The sequence below is a fragment of the Primulina eburnea genome, chromosome 14 (genome assembly GCF_022965805.1).
Source record: "Primulina eburnea isolate SZY01 chromosome 14, ASM2296580v1, whole genome shotgun sequence".
In the NCBI taxonomy this organism is placed as follows: Eukaryota; Viridiplantae; Streptophyta; class Magnoliopsida; order Lamiales; family Gesneriaceae; genus Primulina; species Primulina eburnea.
The window spans coordinates 19,004,246-19,026,698 of record NC_133114.1 but is presented as its reverse complement, the minus strand read 5'-3'; the positions used below and the strand labels follow the sequence as shown (position 1 = coordinate 19,026,698).

Below are 22,453 nucleotides of genomic sequence, written 5' to 3'. Positions count from 1 at the left end.
ATTTTCACCTTGTTATTTCTGACGTTACAATCAATAATATTTATTGATACTCACGATAAATTTAGGGTTCGCTTCTGGAAAGTGTCACTAATCCAGACGCAGGTTTTGAAATTACCCTGGGCCTGGAATCACAAATAGGATCGTTAGAAGGAGGCCAGGAGGGTGTCCTGGCGTAGCCCCTCCGACCCTCCGACGCTCAAGTCAATGACTGATGATATATGGGGGGAGCAGCTAAGGGCGCTGCTGAAAACAATATAATGAATGTATCAACTGAACATTCAAACCTGGTATTTATAGGAGAATACCTAGGCCCTATATGGGCATGTCTTCCATTTGGGCTGGGGATGGACCAGGGGTAGTGGGCCCATTCCTGGGGTATCACCAGTCTCTCCCTCATGAGTCGAACTGAATCGCAGGTTCGAAGTTCGATTAGTTGTGTTGTCCTCGGGTTACCGGGTGTGAGTTGTGCATTTTTTCCCTGCCATCTGTCAGTCTCCAAAAATTTGTAAACAAATCAAGTCGCAATCCTACGGCGAAGGGAAAGACTTGGTCTGATCTCCCCTAAAAATAGCAGTCGTCTCCTCATTTCAATTTCACTTCTCCCCTACATAATTTCCTCTGCACTTCACATACGCTCCACCATCGCAGCCCACCTTCTCTCTCTACATCTGCGCTCGTGAGCTCGCCCGACGCCGCCGAGCCCTCACGACCGCTTGCCTTGCCGTCTCCCTGCCCAGCCGAGCTCGCCCAAGCCCACACGCTCGCCTCGCCCAAGCTTCACCCCCGCCCACACACTCGACCTCGTCCAAGATTCGCCCCCACCTCCACGTGCTCCTGCTCTCGCCCCTTACACACGGTCGCCTCGCCCCTACCCAGCCGCTCGCCTCGTCGCCTAGCCACACCGCCCTCGCCTCCTTGCCAGCCCTTCGTCCCTCGCACGCGCTCGCCTCCTCGCCTAGCCACGCCGCCCTCGTCTCCTCGCTCAAGCTTCGCCCCCTCGCCTGCCAGCGCCTCGCTCAAGCTTCGCCCCCGCATCCGCGTGCACCTGCCCTCGCCTCTCGCACACGCTCGCCTCCTCGCCCAGCCCCGTGGTACTAGCACACGCTCGCCTCGCCCCTGCCCAGCCGGTCGCCTCCTCGCATAGCCACGCCGCCCTCGTCTCCTCGCCAGCCCTTCGCCCCCTCGCCTGCCAACGCCTCTCTCAAGCTTCGCCCCCACCTCCGCGTGCACCTGCCCTCGCCCCTTGCACACGCTCGCCTCCTCGCCCAGCCCCGTGCCACGCTCGCCCTAGCAACCCCAGCGCCACGCTCGCCCCTCGCCTCTGCCACGCACACCCAGCCCGCACTCTCGCCTCGCACTGTCCCTTCGCCCGCATCCCTTGGTTCCTGAAGAGCTTTTGGGGGTGTTGCCCCCAAGCCCCCATGACTTGAGCAGGCAGGTCGATCCCCGCGACCTGGCCGATCAGGTCGATCACCGCGACCTGACCGGGCAGGTCGATCTCCGTAATTTTTGTAGCGGCAAACATTGTTAGTTAACGACAAACGAAATAAATTTTTCTAACACAGTATGCTCTCGTCGCTCTCATCTTCAAGGTCCTCTACTAAGCTTTTGAAGGGAAATAGTTTCCACCTACCCAGGTCCTTGACTCCTCTGCTAAAATATTCCTTAGCAAGAAAAATAAAACTTCAACCTCCTCACCCTCTAACTCCACTATTAGGTGATGCCTTAGCAGAAAAATAAAACTCTCACCTCATCATCTCGTAACACCTCTGCTAAGCCGGGCCTTAGCAGAAAAATAAAAATTCTCCACCTTCACCCTCTAACTCCTCTACTAGGCGACGCCTTAGCAAGAAAATAAAAATTCTCCACCTCTCTAACTCTGCTCCTCTGCTAGGCGATGCCTTAGCAGAAAAATAAAAATTCTGCACCTCTCTAACTCTGCTCTTCTGCTAGGTGAGGCCTTAGCAAGAAAATAAAAATTCTTCATCCTCACCCTCTAACTTCTCTGCTAGGCGACGCCTTAGCATTTATAGTAAAAAAAAAATGTCAATTTAGATTTAAGGAAATATTTGAATGATATATTTGAAATAACTTTATACTGTAGTGATTTAAAAAAAAAATTGAGAAAATAAATTCATTGTAATACAGATTTAATCAAACAAAACCAATAAATTTATGAGTAAGTCTTACATCTCTATATTCATCAGACGAGTATAGCTGGATCATACTTAGAATGAAAGTAATATTTTTTACCTACAAAATGATTTGAGATATTAAACTCACAAAATTGAATCATATTACAGTCTTATAAAATATTCTATCGATACAAATACGACACTAAACATCAATAAGGATTGTAAATGTATATTAATTCTGTTATATATTTATATACTATTATTATTATTATTATTATTATTATTATTATTATTATATCAATACAAATACAACACCGAAATCAATAACGATTGTAAATTATATTAATTCTGTTACACACACACACACACACACATATATATATATATATATATATATATATATATATATATATATATATATATATATATATATGCGCATTACACCACTTTGTGAATCTATATTAGATACCTTTAATGAATCTAGTATTCTCATCGGGGATGAGAACTAAGCAAATGAATAAATAAATAGAGAATAAGAAATCAAAGGACGCTTTGTCTTTCCTCCATCCCTTTTCACAAGCTCACAAATTTCTCTTTTCAATCAGCCGAAACTACTGAAACATGGGAGGTTCATGAAAAATTCAATTAAATAAAATACTATGGTGTGATAGATGTTTGAAATAAAGAATATGACGTGCCTTTGCATTTTTAACGCACGATTTTAAGTTGACGAATCGAAGAACGACGACGAAAAACCTAGGCTTGAATTCCTCTTGTAATTTTCGAAACTTTCTCTTCCAAATATGTTGTGTGTGCCGCGAATTGTGATGGAGAGAATTGTAGGTTGATAGGAGAGTGGGGCGTGGGAAATATGGGGTTTTGGGGAGGGTTTTGCATTTTATATAGTTTAATTAATCACTACTTAAGTTTAAGCCCATTAAAAAAGTTAATTAAGCCCATTAGTGTTTAATTAAAATATTAAAAATAATTTTGTTTAAATAATTTTGTGAATTTATTAGTCGAGTTGCCAAAACGTTCGTATTTTTGTTGAAAAACCAACATCGATAAAATTTATGTTCCGGAATATAAAATCACCTCAAAACCCCTTATTTTCAAAAATAAAAAAAAAAAACATCACCCATATTTTAAATAATTAAAAACAATTATTTAATAAAAACATTTTCTAATTTTCAGCCATCGATCTCCGTTCTTCGATCGCAACTCGAATCACCTTTAAAAATACATTTTAATGCAACCATGTAGAAAAATATATTTTAAACATGTCAAAATGCGCAACATAATTAGATTATGCAAGTAAAACAATTAATTGAAATACACAAGGAATTTAATAACTTGCGCATGTGGTTCGTGTGGACCTTAAATTTTCGAAGCGTTACAATCTTCCCTCTTAAATTGAATTTGGTCCTCGAAATTCACTTATCCTTAATAATCAAAAGTTTAGACTTAGTTCTAGTATCCCAAAAATCAACGCTTCCGCTGCGTTACTCTGATAGAACTTAAGTTCTATAATGTCCTTACGTCTCCTTGATCCTAATTAAATTTTCTTCTAAATCCTTATTTGCAAATCGCAACTTAAAAAAACCCATGATGACTTAGTGCTAGGTTACTATAACCTCGAATTTCAACTTTTCTTATAATTCTCAATATAAAAAGAATGGATGACCACCCTTATCGTATATTACTTTCCTTATTTTATACCAAAAATATTCGTTAACCTATCAAATTTCAACTTTAAAATCCCAAACACGCCTACTGACACTTAGATTTTCCAGCCTAATATCGATTCATCTTATAATACCATTGATTAACATCTCTTATAATGTTATAACCCAAGATATTCCAAGGTTCTAAATATTTTTTCCAGCCCAAATCATCAAAAATTTCTATCAATATGCAAGTTGAATGAGTAAAAATATTTTTGGGTCGAAGCATTTTATCAAACACTTGGTATGTATTATTTTGGTATTTGAAGAACACATAAAATACTTCCACAATGCATCTTTAAAACTATGAAAATGATAAGTAAATGTAATAAACAAATAGACAAGAATTTGTTTCTGGATGTTCGGAGACTTCAAATGCACCTACGTCATCCCTTCTTCCCCTTGGGAAGGATTCACTAGAAGGCTTTGATTTATACAACTACTTGTACAAACCCATCCATCTAGGACTTATCCACTCCCTAAACTGAACTCCTAGCACTCAAGATTGTAGGCAACACCTCACAATCAGCATATTGTTTAATGTCTCATATGCAAAGACTACAACACAATCTTTTACGTCTTTGTGTGAAGACTCACTCAACTAAACTTTGATGCTCAATTCTCTTGTATATGTGTGAGTGATTGTGTGTGAGGAATTTATCCTTTACAGTGTACATCTCAAATGTATCCTCACACAAGGACTTGTGCTCTCAACTAGCTGATTTCTTTATTCTAACTTCCAATGCTTTGAATCCCTTCAAAAGCTCTTGTTTGATCTTCAATATATTGTATTTATAAGCTCCAACAATGATATATACGTTAGACACAAGAATATGACCATTTGAAAAGTTTCTGTACTTTTTCTGGAATTGCAACAGTCAAATTCGTCTTGCTGGAAATTTTCTCGACTTGTCAACTCAACTGGTCATTCAGTTCAACTGGTCAGCAGCTGGTTCAGTTCAGGTGGTCAACTGCTGGTTCAGTTCAGTTCAGCTGGTCAGCTGCTGGTTCAGTTGGTCTGCTTCAGTTCAACTGGTCTTCAGCTGGTCTGGTTCAGTTCAACTGGTCTTCAGCTGGTCTGGTTCAGTACAACTGGTTCGGTTCAGTTCAGTTTCAGCTGGTATGCTGAACTCAGCATAGCTGATTTCAGTTTGTGCAGAACCAGTAGTTTTATTGTCATTTATCAACATCTTAAACGTCGATTCAGACTTTTACTTTGGAAGATGATTTGTAGATCATCGTCTTATCTTTCCAACGCATTGATATTTTGTTTCTTTATGTTTTTGTCATTTAATGAATGATGGATGTTCTCAACTCTTGTTGCAACACCTCTAACAACATTTAACATGTTTGTTATCAGGGGGAGTCTAACTCAGGGGGAATTGTGTGAATTAATATTTTTGCGTGTTTTGTCTGTATAGGCAAAAAGAGGGAGATTGAAAAGAAGATATGTCTCTTAAATTATATATTTTTTTTTTACATGAGTTTTGACTTTCTAGACTAATGTTATTATGATAAGATTTATATAATCTCTAAATATGATATTTTTTATTTAAAAGTGTTAATTTCCTAATGAAATTCTAGTTTTCATGTTTTGTAGTATATACTCAAAGAATAATCTTTAGGTTAAATAAGATATATTGAAGAATGACAAGTTTTTTTGTGGTATTGTCGTGGAATATTAAAATAGCTTAACCACTAAAATTCATTGTAATGTTGGTTGAGAATTGCTTTGAACAAAATTTCGACTTCATAGAATGTGTATCATTAGTTTGATTATTTTATGATAGATATTTTAGATATACTTCCTTTGTTGTGTTTAAAAAGTTAATTTTTCATTATTCACTAACATTGTTTTTGTGTAACTGAAAATATTTTCTAACAAATCTTGTCTTGACACACCGCACAAATATCACTTGTACATAATTCTCTGTGTACTTGATATATTTACGTAAATTTTTTGTGTTGGATTATTATGTTACATGTTATGCTAGGTGTTACAGCACAAAACACAACACTTACTTTTGAAACACAGTCCCTCTTAACACAATATTTTTATGTTAAACAATCACCTTTCAGTTACCATGTTAACAGAGCCTACAAGGGCAAAACATAAGATGTTACAAAGCTGGCAGGCTCAGCAGTACAGAGTTTTGCATTTAAAGAAAAAAAGACACTTAAATTTAGGAGAACATGGAAAACATCATGTATGCGATCTAATTTGGTTACTCCCAAGCTATACTACAAAGTCAATTCTTAATCTCTTCCAACACCAAGAAGCCACTGCGCAAGATGGGTTAAATACGGCTCTGCACTAGAGCTGCTGCTCAATATTGGTCCTAAGCTCTGAAGCTCAGCTGAGAATTCCTTTTCAAACTTCCTGCAGATCATGCATTGAACAACAATGTCACATAACATGCACGTAAAGAGACATAGCGGTTCAGGGAAAATTATCCGACAACATACAGAATAGATTCAATTATTGTTGCATTATCAGACACCACTTTCTGCGCCTGAGATTGAGTCCTTAGCTTCAATTTCTCATATTTTTCTATATCAAGCGCATCCGTTTTGGGAGTGTCAACTGAATAAGTAATCAATCGTGGAGCTGCTGCTGCATACTGAAGGCACATCATTTTCATTTTCTCCAGCTTCTGCAATGAAGGCAGTCAGTCATTGAGAGAAGGAGATTTAGAGTAGCATCCTCATCAAATCAAATTGTAATATTAGATCAAGGAATGCTATTCACAAGCTAGGAAAAAATTACACATATACTAAAACACAAAATAAATAAATATTATTTAAATATATAGCATGCGTTGCTACTTTACTAATGGAAGTTAATTACTTGGCACCAACAAAAAAAACATAGATACGATTTCTAGAGATCGGCTTTGTTTCTTTAAACATGTTTTACTCAATGGTAAGTGGCTTCCGAAAAACATGTTCCTCAAAAGGCTACCATTTAAAAATAATTTGTCAAACAAGAAAGATACTGTTCAGCAATCTGCACACAATATGTAGAGCAGAAAGATGTATGATTTTCCTGATACAGAAAAACAGGGCCGTATCCGATAATTGTAATAAGTAATTCACAAAGGCAATATATACCAATAATGAAATAGGTAGCATACCTGGAGAAGAATAGGAGAAAGGAGCAAGCATTCTCGCAAACACTTATCCAGAAAAAAATCATGGTACTCTATAACCTGGATCGTAGAATTTGAAGAGATAGAAATGCATCAGAACTAGTTCAAAAAATTCCACAGGGCTAAAGAAATTAAAAAGTTAAAATATAAGTGTAAGGTCCAAAAAGCGACATCGTAATCCAACTGCATGCAATAGGAAAAATAGGAAATAGCTAATTAAATGATATTAATTGGATAAATTAATTATGTTAGATATGTTTATATGGTTAGAATGTATCTTCTACATGAATGCATAAAAACAGTGTTTTAAAAGTTATTCGAGACGCGGTCGAGGAACGGTAATTATTTTTAATTATTTAATGTGATGGTGTATTTTATATGGTATTTGCGAAAATGAGGTGTTTTGAGGTAATTTTATACGCCGAGTCGTATTTTTAAACGATATTCGATTTTCGACGAAAATATGAACTTTTCGAGAACTCGACTAATATTTTCACAACCTTTTCTAAACAAAATATTTTAAATATTAACTAATGGGCTTATTGGACCTATTATACCACGTTGATGGGCCTAAACTTGCACACATGATTTAATTAACAAATAAAAAGCCCTAAACCCTACCCCAAAACCTTAAACTCACGCACACCACACACAAGAACTCTCCCTTCAGCACCAAGCACACACAACACAAACTTTGAGGAGGAAGCCATGGTTTTGAAGAGAAAAATCAGCAGGGTCCTTCGTTCGTCGACGTTCTTCGCATCTCAACTTGTTTTTCGGGCATAAAATACGCAAAAGCACGCCTTAATCCCTTATTCTCATCCTTCACACCATAATATATGCTTGATTGATGTTTGCATGCAAAAACATGATAAACTTGATGCATTTTCGTTTTTATGGATACTCATGCATATAACTCATGATTTTGTGGTTCCAAACTTGTTTTAATGATGCACAAAGGGGCTGCCATGGTAGGGTAACTCGGAAGGACGATTTTACAGCGTGTTAGGGGTCACATGAGTCGCGGCTAAGGGCTGGACAAGGGCTAGGGAAGGATTGAACTAGCTGGGCTTAAGGTACACATAAGCTGAGGACCGTCGTTAGTTTTTTGCACATTAAGTTTAAGGTTACGATTATAAATTATTTAGTACTTTGAGATTTTATTTATGATTTATATGATTTTGAAAGGTTTTGGAGAGGATTGTTAGTTAAGATATTTTGAACTATTGCTAGTTTAGGTTTGATGACGATTTACGATTTTACGTTTGGATTTATGTTCTTTTGGATTTTTAAATGGTAAATTGGTGAATTTATTTTAAAAAAGTTGCAAAATTGATATTTATATATATAGGACCGAAAGTACAAAAAAAAATTCTAATATATTTTAAAGAAAAACGAGTAGTAGATGTTTCAATAAAGGTATGATAATCAAGAATATCCACCTACCTCATCAATACTCTTTGCAGTTTGAAGTTTATTATGCATCACATGCCAATTTGGCTCAAGAACCTGAAAGAAAAAAAGAAGATAAAATACTTAGAATTTCCAGCAGGAATCGTGTGAGCTGCCAGCATGTTAAAATATTTTTTTTAAAAGAAAAAACAGAGGGTTGAGTGATGTGCCTCGGATGTCAAATAATGTAGAAGGCTATTGATAAATTTAAGCATATTACGGCACAACAAAGATGAGACAGAAATTGCTATCCCTTGCATGTCAAGTCTGCGAAGACCCTACAATACACATCTCAGATAAGTTCCTTGACGGGAGTAAGTGATTAATGAGACAGTCACATGGTATTCAAGCATCATACTTGATGTAGTTGCCATGACCCACAAAGCTGTCGATTCACATGTTTGCAGTGAAAGAGAAAGCGAAATATGAGCTGATATTTTGTTAAATCTTTTCTTGAGATCACCAGCGACAATGGCCAACAAACCTGAACCAGAGAAGATAAAATTCCATAACATTATAACGGAACAGAATTTAATAGACAATCAACAGAAATTTAAAAACTTACATAATTTTGTTTCATTGATAAATTAAAGCATTTTTATAAGCTTCAATCGTGTGGTTTACTGAGATAAAGAAACATTGGAAGAATATTCTTCTCATTCAATTAATCTAAAATGAAAAGTTACATACTGATTTATAAAAGCCCTGTCGTATCACTTAATCTAAATACAATCTTATTTTAAATTCAAAAGAAAGATAAATCCCTATCTAAGAATTAAAATACTTATCCGATATTTAAACTCCCCCTCAAGCTGGACAATATATGTTTATCATGATCAGCTTGGAAAAAAATTCTTCAAAATTAGCTCGAAAAAGTGTCCTTTGTTAAGATGTCTGCCCATTGCAATAGCTTAGGAATGTAGCTAAGGTGCACAATCTTCCTTCCAATCTTCTTGCTTATGAAATATTAACTGGATTTTTGGTGATACTGATTGTCGCTTGGTTATCGCACATTAATTTCACCTACTAATAGCCTTACAGTTGTAGTCCACCGAGTAGTCTTTCAATCCACATTCCTTTACAGATTCCATGAGCTAAAGCTTTAAATTCTGCTTATGCACTACTGCATGCCACTACAGATTGTTTTTTGCTTCGCCAGATTACTAGATTTCCCCCACACAAAGGAGCAGTAACCCGAGGTAGAACATCTATCACTTGGAGAGACAGCCCAATCCGCATCGCTATAAACTTTGATATTCCTGGTGGAGGTTTTTCTAAAGATTAATCCCTTCCCTGGCGTTTTTTTCAGGTATCTCTTCGATACACAGCTTCCATGCGTTCCTCATTTGGACTATCCATAAACTGACTGATAACACTCACAACAAATTCAATATCAAGACGCCTATGAGATAAATATATTAGCTTGCCCACTAATTTTTGAAATCTTCCTTTATCAACCGGCGGACTATCTTTTCTCATTCCTACCTTGATGTTTGGATCCATAGGTGTATCAGCTAGTTTTAACCCCAACATACACATCTCTTTCAAGGGGTCTAGAACATATTTCCTTTGGGAGATTGAGATTCCCGAGAAAAAATTTCAAGTGTCCCTCAAATTGTTTAGAGAGCAACGACTTCACATCAATAATTTATTTCTCATAATTTCTAGTGAGAACGATATCGTCAACATATATGATGATAGCAATGATCTTTCCATCTGTTGTGTGCTTGACAAAGAGTGTATGATCAAAATGACATTGTTGGTACCTATCTTCCTTCAGAACATTGGTGAATCTGCAAAACCAAGCCCGAGGTGATTTTTTAAGGCCATCAAGTGATTTTCTTAGCATGCATACCTTGTCGACAATCGTTCCTGATTCAAACGCCGAAGGAATACCCATGTAAACTTCTTCTTCAAGGTTTCCATTCAAGAACGCATTCTTGACGTCAAACTGATATAGCGTCTAATCTAAATTAGCAGCAATCGACATAAGTATTCGCACAGTGTTGAGCCTAGCCACAAGAGCAAATGTCTCTTGATAATCAATCCTGTATTCTTGCGTGTATCCTTTAGCTACCAGACGTGGTTTAAATCGTTCAATACTCCCATTCGCCTTGTATTTCATAGTGAAAAGCCACTTGCATCCCACTGTCTTTTTCCCAGGCGGAAGTTCGGTGATTTGCCAAGTATTATTCTTTTCTAGTGCCCTTATTTCAACAAATGCTGCAGCTTTCAATTTGGGTCTTGGATGGCTTCTCTGATATTTGATGGAATCTGAACCTGATCTAAATTCGACACAAAAACTATATATACAAGTGATAAATGATCAAAGGGAACAAAATTGCAAAGAGGATGTTGTGTACAAAATCTGACTTCTTTTCTTAATGGAATAAGCCTATCAACAAGGTCATTATGCTCAATTGTAGATGAGTTAAAAGAAGTGTCATCTAATCACCTTGATCATTTTCCAGGGAATCTGGCAGCGAGACGGGCTATAGCCTAGCTGATCCTCTGCACAGGGTTCTGTTTGCTCTCAAGCTGAGGTTGCATCCTGCGTGAGTAGACTTGGGGCAACATAACAAGAAGGGTTGGTTCAGCCTCAAGGTTGACTTTGGATTTGTAGGAGCATCGGGTAATGGTTCAAGAGAAGGTTTGGCTGGAGTTATAGGCTCCCAATGTTGAGATTACTTATATTCTCTCCCTGAATCGAGAAGTTGAGATAAAATGGATCAGTTTCAAATAAGGTTAAATCCATTGAAATATAGAATTTCCTCGTTGAGGAATAACACTTGTAGCTTTTTTGGTTTGGAAAATAACCCAGAAAAATGCATTTGATAGACCGTGGATGAAGTTTGTCGCTATGTTGGGAATGATGTGAACAAGATGGAACATCCAAAGATCTTAAGTGGGAGGTTGTGGAGTAGGTGTGTATTTGGGTAAAATTCAAGAAGGGCTTGGATTGGAATTTCTAGTTAATGACAAGAGAAGACATTCGATTGACAAGATAAGTTGCAGTTATGATAGAATCACCCCCAAAATGACGTGGGACATTATTTGTGAATAAGGAGAACGAATCACTTCAAGTAAGTGGCAGTTCTTTCTTTCAGAGACACCATTTTTTGAGGGGTCTCAACGCAGGAACTATGATGAATGATTCCTATCTCTAGCTCGATCAATTCGGAGAACTTGAGTCTTGGTGGAAAATTGGGTTTGAATCATTAGGTTAAATTGATTAAAGATTAGGGATGTTTCGGTCTTATCCTTCATTAGAAATACCCAAGAGAGACGCGTATGGTCATCTACAAACAATAGAAACCAACAAGACCCAATGATACTTTTGACATGTGAAGGACCTCAGATGTCACTATGAACAAGTGAGAAAGGTCTAGATGGTTTATAAGGTTGTGATTTGAACGTATTTCTTGTATGTTTAGAGAACTGGCGGATATCACAATCCAGAGACTAGGAATTTTTATTATTGAACACGAAAGGAAAAATTTTCTAAGTACAAGAAATTGTGATGGTCTATGCGTTAATGCCAAAGCAAAATCTCACTAACTTTACTAACAGAAATGAATGATGAAGTCGAGAACTAGATGGGTTCAATGTCATACTTCTCGGAGGATCCCTCATCTTGAAAAGATACAGGCCTGCACAAAGATCAGCATTGCCAACGTCCTCTCCAAAGCCAAATCCTAAAACACGCGAGTCAACCAAGAATTTAGTTCTGCACCTCATATCAGCATTGAAATTACTTGCTGAAAGTAAGTTACATGTTAAAACAGGATCAAACAAGACCCATTTCAAACAAATATTTTGAGACAACTCCTTTGAGCAAGATTCACTCGCTATTCGGACTGTGTGCATATTTTGACAGGGAACACAGGAGCGAAAAAGTGAAATATTTCCAGTCATATGGTCCAATGCGCCGGAGTCAATGATCCATGAAGTGGACAGATCTTGCTGGGAATTAAAAAGCAGTAGAAAATTCATCTCTTTGGGCTGCTGTTCCCGTGCCAATAAGAGATGGATTTGGTGGGTTATGAACCTTTACCTGATTGAGTAGCTTTTGAAGAATCTCCATTTGAGCCACAGTAAAAGGCGGAGAGAGGAAGAACTCTCAGTTGCATTGGACTTAGCATGTCTTTCTCGCAAAAGCTTCCAAGCTGCCGGTTTGCAATGGATTCTCCAACAAGTTTCTAAATTATGATTAGGTTTCTTGCACTTTTCACACCAAAGTCGTCCGTGTCGTGTTGATTTTCCACTGGAGTTGGTGGTTGGCAGAGAATTGATCACGCTGTTTGATCAATTGACTGAGAGGAAGCTGAGCGATAAGATATAATGGCCGAACCATCAGCAAATGCGATTGAAGGAGATGGGACCAACATCAAATTGCGGCGGCTCTTCTTGTCGAACCTCGGAGAAGAAATCCCGAATATTGGAAGGGGCTTTAGGCCCAAAAAGCAGCTTCCCACACATCATCAAGATAATTATGGAGGCCCGAAAGAAATTTAAAGATTCTTTTCTTCTCGACGATGTCTCCGTAACGCCTGTCATTTTCTGCGCACATCCAGTCAAAAACTTCAAACATATCCAATTGTTGCCAAAAACGAGTGAGGTTATTAAAATAGCCAGCGACGGTGTTATCGCCTTGTAGCAGAACATGAAGAAGGCTTTCAATTTCAAGGATTTCGGACGTATTTTCCCGGGAAGAGTAGGTATCCCTTGCTGCATCCCATATTTCTTTTGCTGAATTATAGAGTAAGAAATTTCGCTGATTTTAGTGGCCATGGAATTAATTAACCAAGACATGACCATATCATTTCCAGCATTCCACGCCTTGAATTTTCAATCAGAGGATTCTGGACGCTTCGATTCACCCGAAAGGAGTTCATCTTTGCCTTTGTCACAGATGAACATCATGAAGGACTGAGACCATTGAAGGTAATTTGTCCCGTTAAATTTATGATTGGGGATGGGGAGAGAAGTGTTCTCGGCGATTAAATTCGGCACCGACAATGACGATGAGCATCTAAGGAAGAAGAAGTCGACATGCCGTATTTAGAGGGGTGTATTCGTTGCAGAGATTTGCTGACTTTTTTTAAATAACAGACTTTTGTGGAGTTGGTAAATTTCTACACACTTTTGCAGAATCTCACTGATTTTTAAAGATTTTCACAGAATCTTGTACATTTATTTTACATGACTTTTATTGACATTTGTAAACTTTTTTATGAATGGAGTCGTTTAAAGTCTATTGACATTTTGAATACATATAGACTTTTGCAGAGTTTTAAAAGTCAAGTTTGAATATCACATGACTTTTTAAAATTTTACAAAAGTTTACATTGAATACAACTAACATTTATAGAATATATTAAAGTCCAGATTGAATATCTCTAGACTTTTAAACTACATAAAAGTTATTAAAAACCTAGAACCAATACACCCCTTTAGGTACGGGCTTTTATGTGCTTTTTATGCGCTATGATATTATGTCATTTACTGAAACATTGGAAGAAATACTCTTCTCATTCAATTATATAAAATGAAAAGTTACTGTCTGATTTATAGAAGCCCTACCCTATCACTTAATCTAAATACGATCTTATTTTAAATTCAAAAGAAAGACAAGTCTCTATCTAAGAATTAAAATACGTATCCAATATTTAACACTTAGCAAACTGCCTGATTGGTAAACTGGTTAAATCACCTTGGACCATCTAATAAATAAACCAAAACTTAATTTTGTATTTGATTAAGAGGTGTGGAAACTTAGCTGAATTTTGTTTGCATACCATTTACAACATCTAAGTTACCTATTTATTATTTTAACAGAAGTAGTGACAAAGATAAATGAAGAACTAAAAGCAACAAAATGTATACCACAAAAGGAACACCGGAAAATTTCATGCTTTTTACTACAAATGGGAATTTATTCACGCTTCTAGGCACCTCATTAATGAAGCTCAAAACAAATATATCTTGCATACTGGATTGAAACATTTGAAGTTAATTTTACTGGGACCTAGAGAAAAAAACATAAAGAACAAAGAAAGAGCTGCAAATGAATGTCGACCTTAAAACTCAAGGCAAATGTTTCCAAGCCTGTTATGCTCACAGGTTCTTCTAGGTCACTGGCAATCTGGTCGATTTGAAGATCTCTGAGTACACTCAACCGCTTCAATAGCGTGGTTGTTTCCTGGAAGTAAATTAAATTAAAGAACTTCCTAAAGCACTTGGCGCAGACACAGTTCCATACCACACAGGTATAGCTATTAGAACTCACCACACAACATGTTAAGTCCTCGTGGTATGAATCTGCCACAGCAGCTGTGGATCGCAATGCAAGATCCAAGAGTGACTGAATACAACAGCAATAAAGTCATACCCTACTATTATTGGATTCAACAAATTGTTTTTCATAAAATAATTGTTATCAAAAATTTAGTCTTTACTTTTCCAATGCACAAAATATTTATTTGCCAACACACCTGTAGCTTCTCTGTAGAAATATCATCAGGCTTTTTCATGAGCTCCTCCCAAGCTATATCCATGAAGTGAACCAAAAAATCACCCTGCAAGTTTGGTTAACAAAGTATGAAAAAACTATTTTATCGACTCAATGAACCTCTGATGTTTTAACTATAATCCCACAACGAAAGCCACTGGAAAATATAAATCGCATGTGATAACTGGAAGAAACATTCTATTCCGCAGGCAAAGAAACATATAGTTTCTTATCACAGCTTGCAGAAAAATCAATATTTCTGCTGTCCTGAACAGGCAAATAGAAAGTACTTTGCATCCTTTTATCACCTGTAGACCCCAAAATTGACCCGCATAATTGACCTAAATGATCCATGGGTGAAACATTTTCTTAGGATTGGTTTATTTCTTATTACATCTCAATAACTCATCAATCATACACACACACGACTCCTAAATCTGAATCTAAATTGAAACATGAATTACTGTAAATGCAAAAACCAGCTATACCTGATCAAGAAGAATATAGTGTTTGATCGATCTCAGTTTTCCCATTAAGTCATGCTGCCAACAAGACAATTAATATTTGTCAAAAAAGGAATTTAAGGCAAGGAAAAGCGATAAAATGAGGATATGGAAGGTGTGGTTTGAGCAGACCTTTTCTTTAATTAGATTTAATAATTCCCCGCTAGCAAAATCATAAGCAGCTTTAATGCACTCGAGATAAAGATGATTAGACCCTACACTTGTTAACTTTGAATCTTCGGCTACAGGAACCTGTTCAAACCAATCTGACTGGAAGATTGAAGACAGTAATCATAGACCCACAAGTTCAAGATATTAACCTGAATATTATGCCCACATTCTGTCATTGCATTTAAATATTTTCCAGTTGTCAAAATTGTTTCAGCAGCATTTGCAAGGAAACTAGGTATGTCATCTTTCAGGCTGTAGTGTTGTTGCCAATACTTAGCATCATAATCTAGCGCGAGACTTTCCTGTTAAAAGTGAGATCAGATGGTTCCTAAAAGCCAAGTCCGGGAGCATTGATTTTTAAATGGAAAAAACCTTTTGGAAAGACTTATTCTCAGCGATGAAAAATTCACCATATGGATCGTTAATCACTCCCTCGTAGACCCACCTGTAATGGTTCAATTCAGTAGTATGTTGAACACAATTGAAGAAAGATAAGTGCAAAAAGAGAGAAACGGCACTCCATCACGAATCTGCATATTACCATACTCGCTCTGTGCTGACACACAGTCTCTCAAGCTGAAGTTAAAACTTCTTATCAGGACAAATGTGTTGTTACAACATAAAACAATTCATTACTTTGAAGGTATGCTCAGGAAAAAATTCACAATGCTTCTGACAGAGAAGCCCAAAGCTGCAGTGGAACCAAGATACTGTTTGTATATTTAATTAGTACAAAAAAACAATGCTAGAGAGGGCAATTCAAAATTTTTAGAGGTCTGAAATGCAAAATTTAAGATGATAAATTGGATTCTTTCGGTGCTAAGTGAAAATTTAAAGGGGAAACTTTAATGGGAAGGGAACAATCGAATTTTTAAGGTCAGAGTACTTTAAGGAGAGACAACAAAAATTATCGAGAAGGGAATAAAATCATTCCATACTTCTATCTAAACCACAAAATGATTGAAAATTTGAGCACAGTCGAACCAGGTGCTAATAAAATTATTGAAGAAATAATGTGGGCACTCTGAGTAGAGGCTTATTTGATAAACTCGCTGGTTAGCTTTCTTCAGGTTCGAGCGCAAAATGCATTTTCCTACACCTTGCTACAACTAATTTTTGGCCCGTTGAGTTTTTCAGCATATGACAAATTTGACACTGTTAAACTACTACGAAACCCTACTGTATGCAACCATAAGGCATCAACTAATAGTACCTTTCTAAAATACCAAGATATGCTTGGCTTGCACTATGGGACATCATTTCCAACAAAGACCTCACTACATGGTCACCGGCCATGGCCTTGGCCTGAAAGGAAAAGTTATCCAGCAAATATGACAGACAACGTCGCTAATAAACTTAGCCCAGCAAATGTAAATCATAAACTACAACTTTTAATCTAGAATAACCTTCAAGTATGTTTCACATGCATAATGTCATACCTGACCTTGCAAGAGGTTAAGAACTGTGGAACCAATAAAATTATTAGCTGTAGACTTTTTTATCACTATGGATAAAGCTTGCATTGACCCCATCATCGGCTGTGAGATTTTAGAAACAAAGATCAAATAAATTCCTCAATTATAAAAGGTGACATAAAAAATATATAAAGTTTTCCAATCAAACCTGGCAATAAAACCAGAATCCTTGAATAGAAAGTTTTCCTAATCGAAATTGATGTTCAAGCTGAGCCACCATAGCTTGGTAATCCTAAATACACATTGAAGATAATAATTCTTTTTCATAATAATCCAGACATAAATACCAAGTCAGTTATCTCCACTTCTCCTACAAGTTGAGCACGATAAAGGAAAAGGTGAGAATTAGGTTTGATTTAGCTTGGCACAATATTGCACTCAACAAACTTATGTTACAAGCATAAGTATAGAAACAGTACACAATCTTATGTACTCTCGATGGAATTGAGACCAAAATGGTTGTCATGGACAAGGTTGTAAATGGCGGGAGGCGGTGGCGGGGCGGTCGGTGACCGCCTACCGCCTTGGCCGCCTAAGCGGTGCCCAGGCGGTGCCTAGGCGGTTGAATTTTTTTAAATAATTTTTTATCGATAATCATATATAATCATTCAATATAATCACAAATAGTCATCATTTTTTATGTAAGATGTGGAATTAAATAATTTTTAAGCACAAAGAAGTTTCATACAATATAATATCATATACATAATGTGCAAATAAATATATACATGCAAATCCATCATTAGAACATGTACTAGAATAAACATAAATAATCTTCCAAATCATCTACATATGCACCATCTACTACATCTACATATGCAGGTGGCGGGTGACAGACAGTGTGTGGTGGGCTTAGTGGTTGAGACATGAGAATGAAAACCAAAAGTAAAAAAAAAAAGTTGGGTGTGCTAGTGGACAGTTGACATCCCTTCCTTTCTTCAAAATCAACTTAGTGATAGTTAAATTTTATTAAGACCCACAAGTAACATATATCTTTATATTTGATTGATAATCGTGCAATCCACTAATAGCAGGTACTAGGTAGAGAGTATTCTATTGCAATTTCTCCACGGCACACATTTTCACACATACTAAGATGCCAACTGTCCTATGCTTGCTTACAGCTATGCTAATCAAATATAGGATTATTGCACAGTATTATCTTCCCACCAGAGACATGGAGCATTGTGGAATTGAAAGAACAAAAGAGTGACACAGAAAACATTATACAGGACAACAAAACATTAAATGGCCTACAAGAAGCAGTGATCTGAGTGCAGCTGCAAATGCATGATTTACAAGACCAGACTTGAACTGGGACCTCGATTCAACAAACTGATTGATTAGTAAGTAGCTCTCACACAGAGGGAATATCCGTTTTGCAGATTCCTGAAATTATTTGTGTTATGTCAAAAACAATCCAAGTGACTGATATTTATGAGAAAAAGGTAAACTCATTCCTTTTAGACCGAACACAAAAGCCTTTAGGAAATATGCTTACCTGAAGTGCCAAATCCAAAGATGCATCAACTTGGAAAGTTATGTTATCATCCTTCCCAAGAACTCTGCGGATTGAAGTATACCGGCCCTCGATACCAACTAAAGCGTAGAGCAAATCATCAATAACAATCAATTCCTGCAAAATATAATGAACACGACATACTAATCTTTTATCAAAGGCTAGAGATTATTAGGTTTAAACATAATTCGTTCTTTTCCATGTTAGTGTCAAACTCTATAGCTTAAGCTACAAAAATCCTAAATGGCAACATGTTCTTTCACAGACCACTACAATTGGGAACAAAAACATGGACACATCACCAACTCAATGCAAAAGTCATCATCTACAATGGATTCATTTTAACCACATATACAAGTCTCAATTGAGCCAATTTTGCTTAAATGGGATCATATAGTACCTTAAGTGTGTATTAGTACTGACTAGTGACTGAAACACTTTCAAGAAGACAAAGCTTATTTTGGTGTCACCTGAACTTGCGGATGGAGCCAGAGCCCAGAAATAAGATGGTAGGTTGTGAAACATAATTTTAAATCTTTCCAAAATTTGAGACAAAATTACATTTTTCTCTAACATATTATAGGAAAGAGATACTGTGGGCGTGAAGGGGCTGACCACCCAAAACACTGACCTGAACTGCAACATGGTAGCAACCTATAGGTTTGTCCATTCCAGGACTGCACAAAATAATGCATAGTCATCATCAAAATTATTATATAAAGATACTTGATAAAAATTATTGGGCTAACAAACTTTAAGAAAAACAAATTTTGTTTGTCTTGTTCAGATTGTGAATGAAATAATATGAAACAACATTGAATTTTATTGATTATGTGGATGAAAAACATCTTGCACGCTGTAGAATAAATAACAAAGATACTCTTACTCTAATCCAACAACAATTCTTGGAGATTTGAAAATGCTTTGTGTATGTCACACTCACTTAAAATACTGTATAGGAATGAGAGAAGACTCCCATTTTTACAAGTGGAGGCCAGATTTCTGCTTTTAGGTTGGATTTACTTTTGAGTGATAAGATTAAATATGGATAAATTATAATGTATTGTTAAAGAAATTAAATAGGATGTGGAATAATATCGGTACATAATAATTTATTTAGTTTGATTGATTAAGATTGACATTATAACTAAATGATAAAATACAGTTTTACACTTTCACCATTATAAATATTACTACATTTGATTTCACATAGTAGAATTGAGATTTTAATTCTTACAGCAAAATAAATTAATTTTTCTCAATTCAATCATTATAAATTTTAGTATCTACAATTTGGCAAATTAATATTGCAATTGTATCAATTTGAATTCTCTCTATTGAAAAATATTAAAATGCAAGTGTTAGAAGTAGCATTAAGAGATCCAGGAAATAAATTGTTTTTCTTTGTATTTTTAAACATCTTCGAAGTACATACCTATGAGCAATCGTATCTTATCAAGAAGCATATTAAGAACCTAATTAGCTCAAGGATACACCACACTGCTAATTGTCCAACAATCAAGCATTAGTCTTGAACCCATGATTTTTGTATACTGATTGTTTCGATTGATTGCTGTAGTCAAGCATTTTCCTTTCTTGTAGAATTTACATTTGTATTTATATTGTAAAACTGATCATAAATAAAATAGAGCTTCCGTTTTCATCCTTTCTAAAATATTCTCATCGCATCAGAGACAGTATTTGTGTGTCCACAAAACAAAACACAATGACTGAAGCAAGAACCTGAACTCAACCTGCAATCCTTCCACCAATGTTCTAGTTTGATCTCCATCAAACTGAACTCCGGAAACTTTCTTTATGGCGCTCTCAAATCATCACATTGATTCACAGCCTTGGCATTTATCATCACATTATCATGAATGAAAAACAAACTGAAAAATTTGTGAATGAAAAGGGAGAAAAAAATTCAAACACCCAATATCAGCTCTGACTAAACAACGATGGGCTTCTAAATTTTAGAGAAGCAGGAACACCCTTTGATCTGTGGATGTCAAAAGACAACAATTGCTTCATGTCACTATTGAAAAGGAAGAAAACTTTTACCCATTTGTTTCTTTTCGGCTATACTGTTCTGCTGAGAAGTTCCTGGACAAGAAACATGTAATTTGATATCTACAACTTTTACCCATTTGACAACTAATACATACGTAACGAGGCGAAGCGAAGCCCCATGGCTACAGGGCGCTACATGCACTACACTTCGAGATAGCGAGCGCTATCATCACTATCAACGCAATAGCGTTTGAGGCGATAGCGTCGCTATAGGAAAGAAAAGCTGTAGGACATTTTTTCAAAATAATGCAAGATTTTTTTAGGGCCATTTTGCACAATTTTTAGGCCCAATAATATATGAAATCAACGTTTCTTATCGTCTTCTAATTAAATCTTCTCCATTTCTCCTAATCAACCTTGACGTAAACCCTACCATTCTCCACTGTCTCTCCTCTTTTGTTGCTAGTGGCTTGCCGGACATTGGGTTGTCAGGCCGCCGGACTTACCTCACGTCGTAGACTGAAGATGATGAATTCGACTTTGATGAAGAAAGTGAAGAGGAGAATGATGTCGAGCGCTATGCAATTTCAAATGAAGAAGATGGACTCGATCTTGATGAAGAAGTTGAATATGAATTTTAGATTATGTTTTTCTAGTTTTAGAATTGAAGTTTAATATGTTTTGAACTTATATATTTAGTTATGTATTAAAAGAAACGCTGGAGTTTCTTTTATTTATTTCACACCCTACAACGTCCTACATCCATAAAACTCCTGGCATAAATTGTTTATAAATTATTTGGTTAAGACAAAAAATTTATACCAGCATAAAACATTTGATTCAAAAATATTTAATAATTGGAGCAAGAGACACGAACGAAACCACACAGATGAGATCCCAAAATTTTATCTTTCATTCATGAAATCAAGTAATATCTGGGAAAGAAAAAATTCAGGAATTCCCTTGTTTGGGTGCAGAAAAAAAATGATCTTACATGTTAAAGCAACCCTGACACTTCACATCCTACAATAGGAAAGAAAAAATCATTCAATAAATAAAAGATGCGAAAATTAATCAATAATAAAAACAGGAAAAAAATAGGTTTAATCGTGGTACCATGAAGAATGAATTTGGGGATTGGAACAGACGCTTGAGCTTATGCTTCCTCTTTTCAAGCTCAGCCGGCGGATTCAACAAATCAATATCGTTTGAGAGAACCTACCAATAAATCAAATCAAATCAAATGGGTCGAATCGTCTGGGAAAAAGAATAAAAAATCGCATTTATCAAAGAAAATTTGCTCATGGAGTGAGTGGGTCTCATATTTTTAAATTTTAAATTCAATTGTATCATCAATTGTAAAAATATAATATTATTTGTCATTTTTATATTATTTTCTTCGTCCCTCTCAAGGTTATATTTCTTTTTCCATTTATCCCAAAATATATAGTTTAATTTTCATATTTAGTGTACTTTTTCCAATTATTTTACCATTTTATCCCTATTAAATTAATGTTATTAACTACTTATACAAATTAAAATCTTCATTAAGTAAGGCAAGATGAAAATTTGCTTTATAAAATTTACAGTTTCAAATATTTTCTTAATATGTGTGAAAACACGCACAAACCTAAATGAGTTTTGACGGAGGAAAGTATATTTTATCGAAATAGTTAGCTCATGTTGAATACTCTCAAATTGCTCACACGTAGTTTTAAAAAAGTAACTTTGTTTAAGGAGGTAAGGCGACCTAGCTTGTTAGTATGCCCACATAGAAAGTTCTTCACGTTTCTGGTAACAT

At 36.3% G+C, this 22,453-nt stretch overlaps 1 protein-coding gene across 5 annotated transcripts; it reads right to left on the bottom strand.

Moving 5' to 3' along the window:
• Positions 1–5,900: 5,900 nt before the first annotated feature.
• On the bottom strand, positions 5,901–21,950 carry LOC140813071 (gamma-tubulin complex component 2-like). 5 transcript variants are annotated; one of them, XM_073171487.1, is made up of 22 exons: positions 21,769–21,950; positions 21,647–21,675; positions 20,394–20,531; positions 19,271–19,316; positions 18,622–18,756; positions 18,378–18,509; positions 17,269–17,352; positions 17,085–17,183; positions 16,859–16,950; positions 16,018–16,090; positions 15,795–15,947; positions 15,607–15,726; positions 15,460–15,513; positions 14,955–15,038; positions 14,750–14,824; positions 14,540–14,662; positions 8,819–8,944; positions 8,631–8,738; positions 8,455–8,517; positions 6,994–7,068; positions 6,326–6,513; positions 5,901–6,239 (listed from the first exon to the last, which is right to left on the bottom strand). In XM_073171487.1, exons 3-22 carry the CDS (start codon positions 20,429–20,431, stop codon positions 6,116–6,118), a joined length of 1,992 nt encoding a protein of 663 aa, XP_073027588.1. In that variant the 5' UTR covers positions 20,432–20,531; positions 21,647–21,675; positions 21,769–21,950; the 3' UTR covers positions 5,901–6,115. The 5 variants fall into 5 exon arrangements, with proteins under 5 accessions (XP_073027588.1, XP_073027590.1, XP_073027591.1 ...); XM_073171489.1 differs by having other exon boundaries at positions 20,394–20,491; XM_073171490.1 differs by lacking the exon at positions 20,394–20,531.
• Positions 21,951–22,453: the final 503 nt, after the last annotated feature.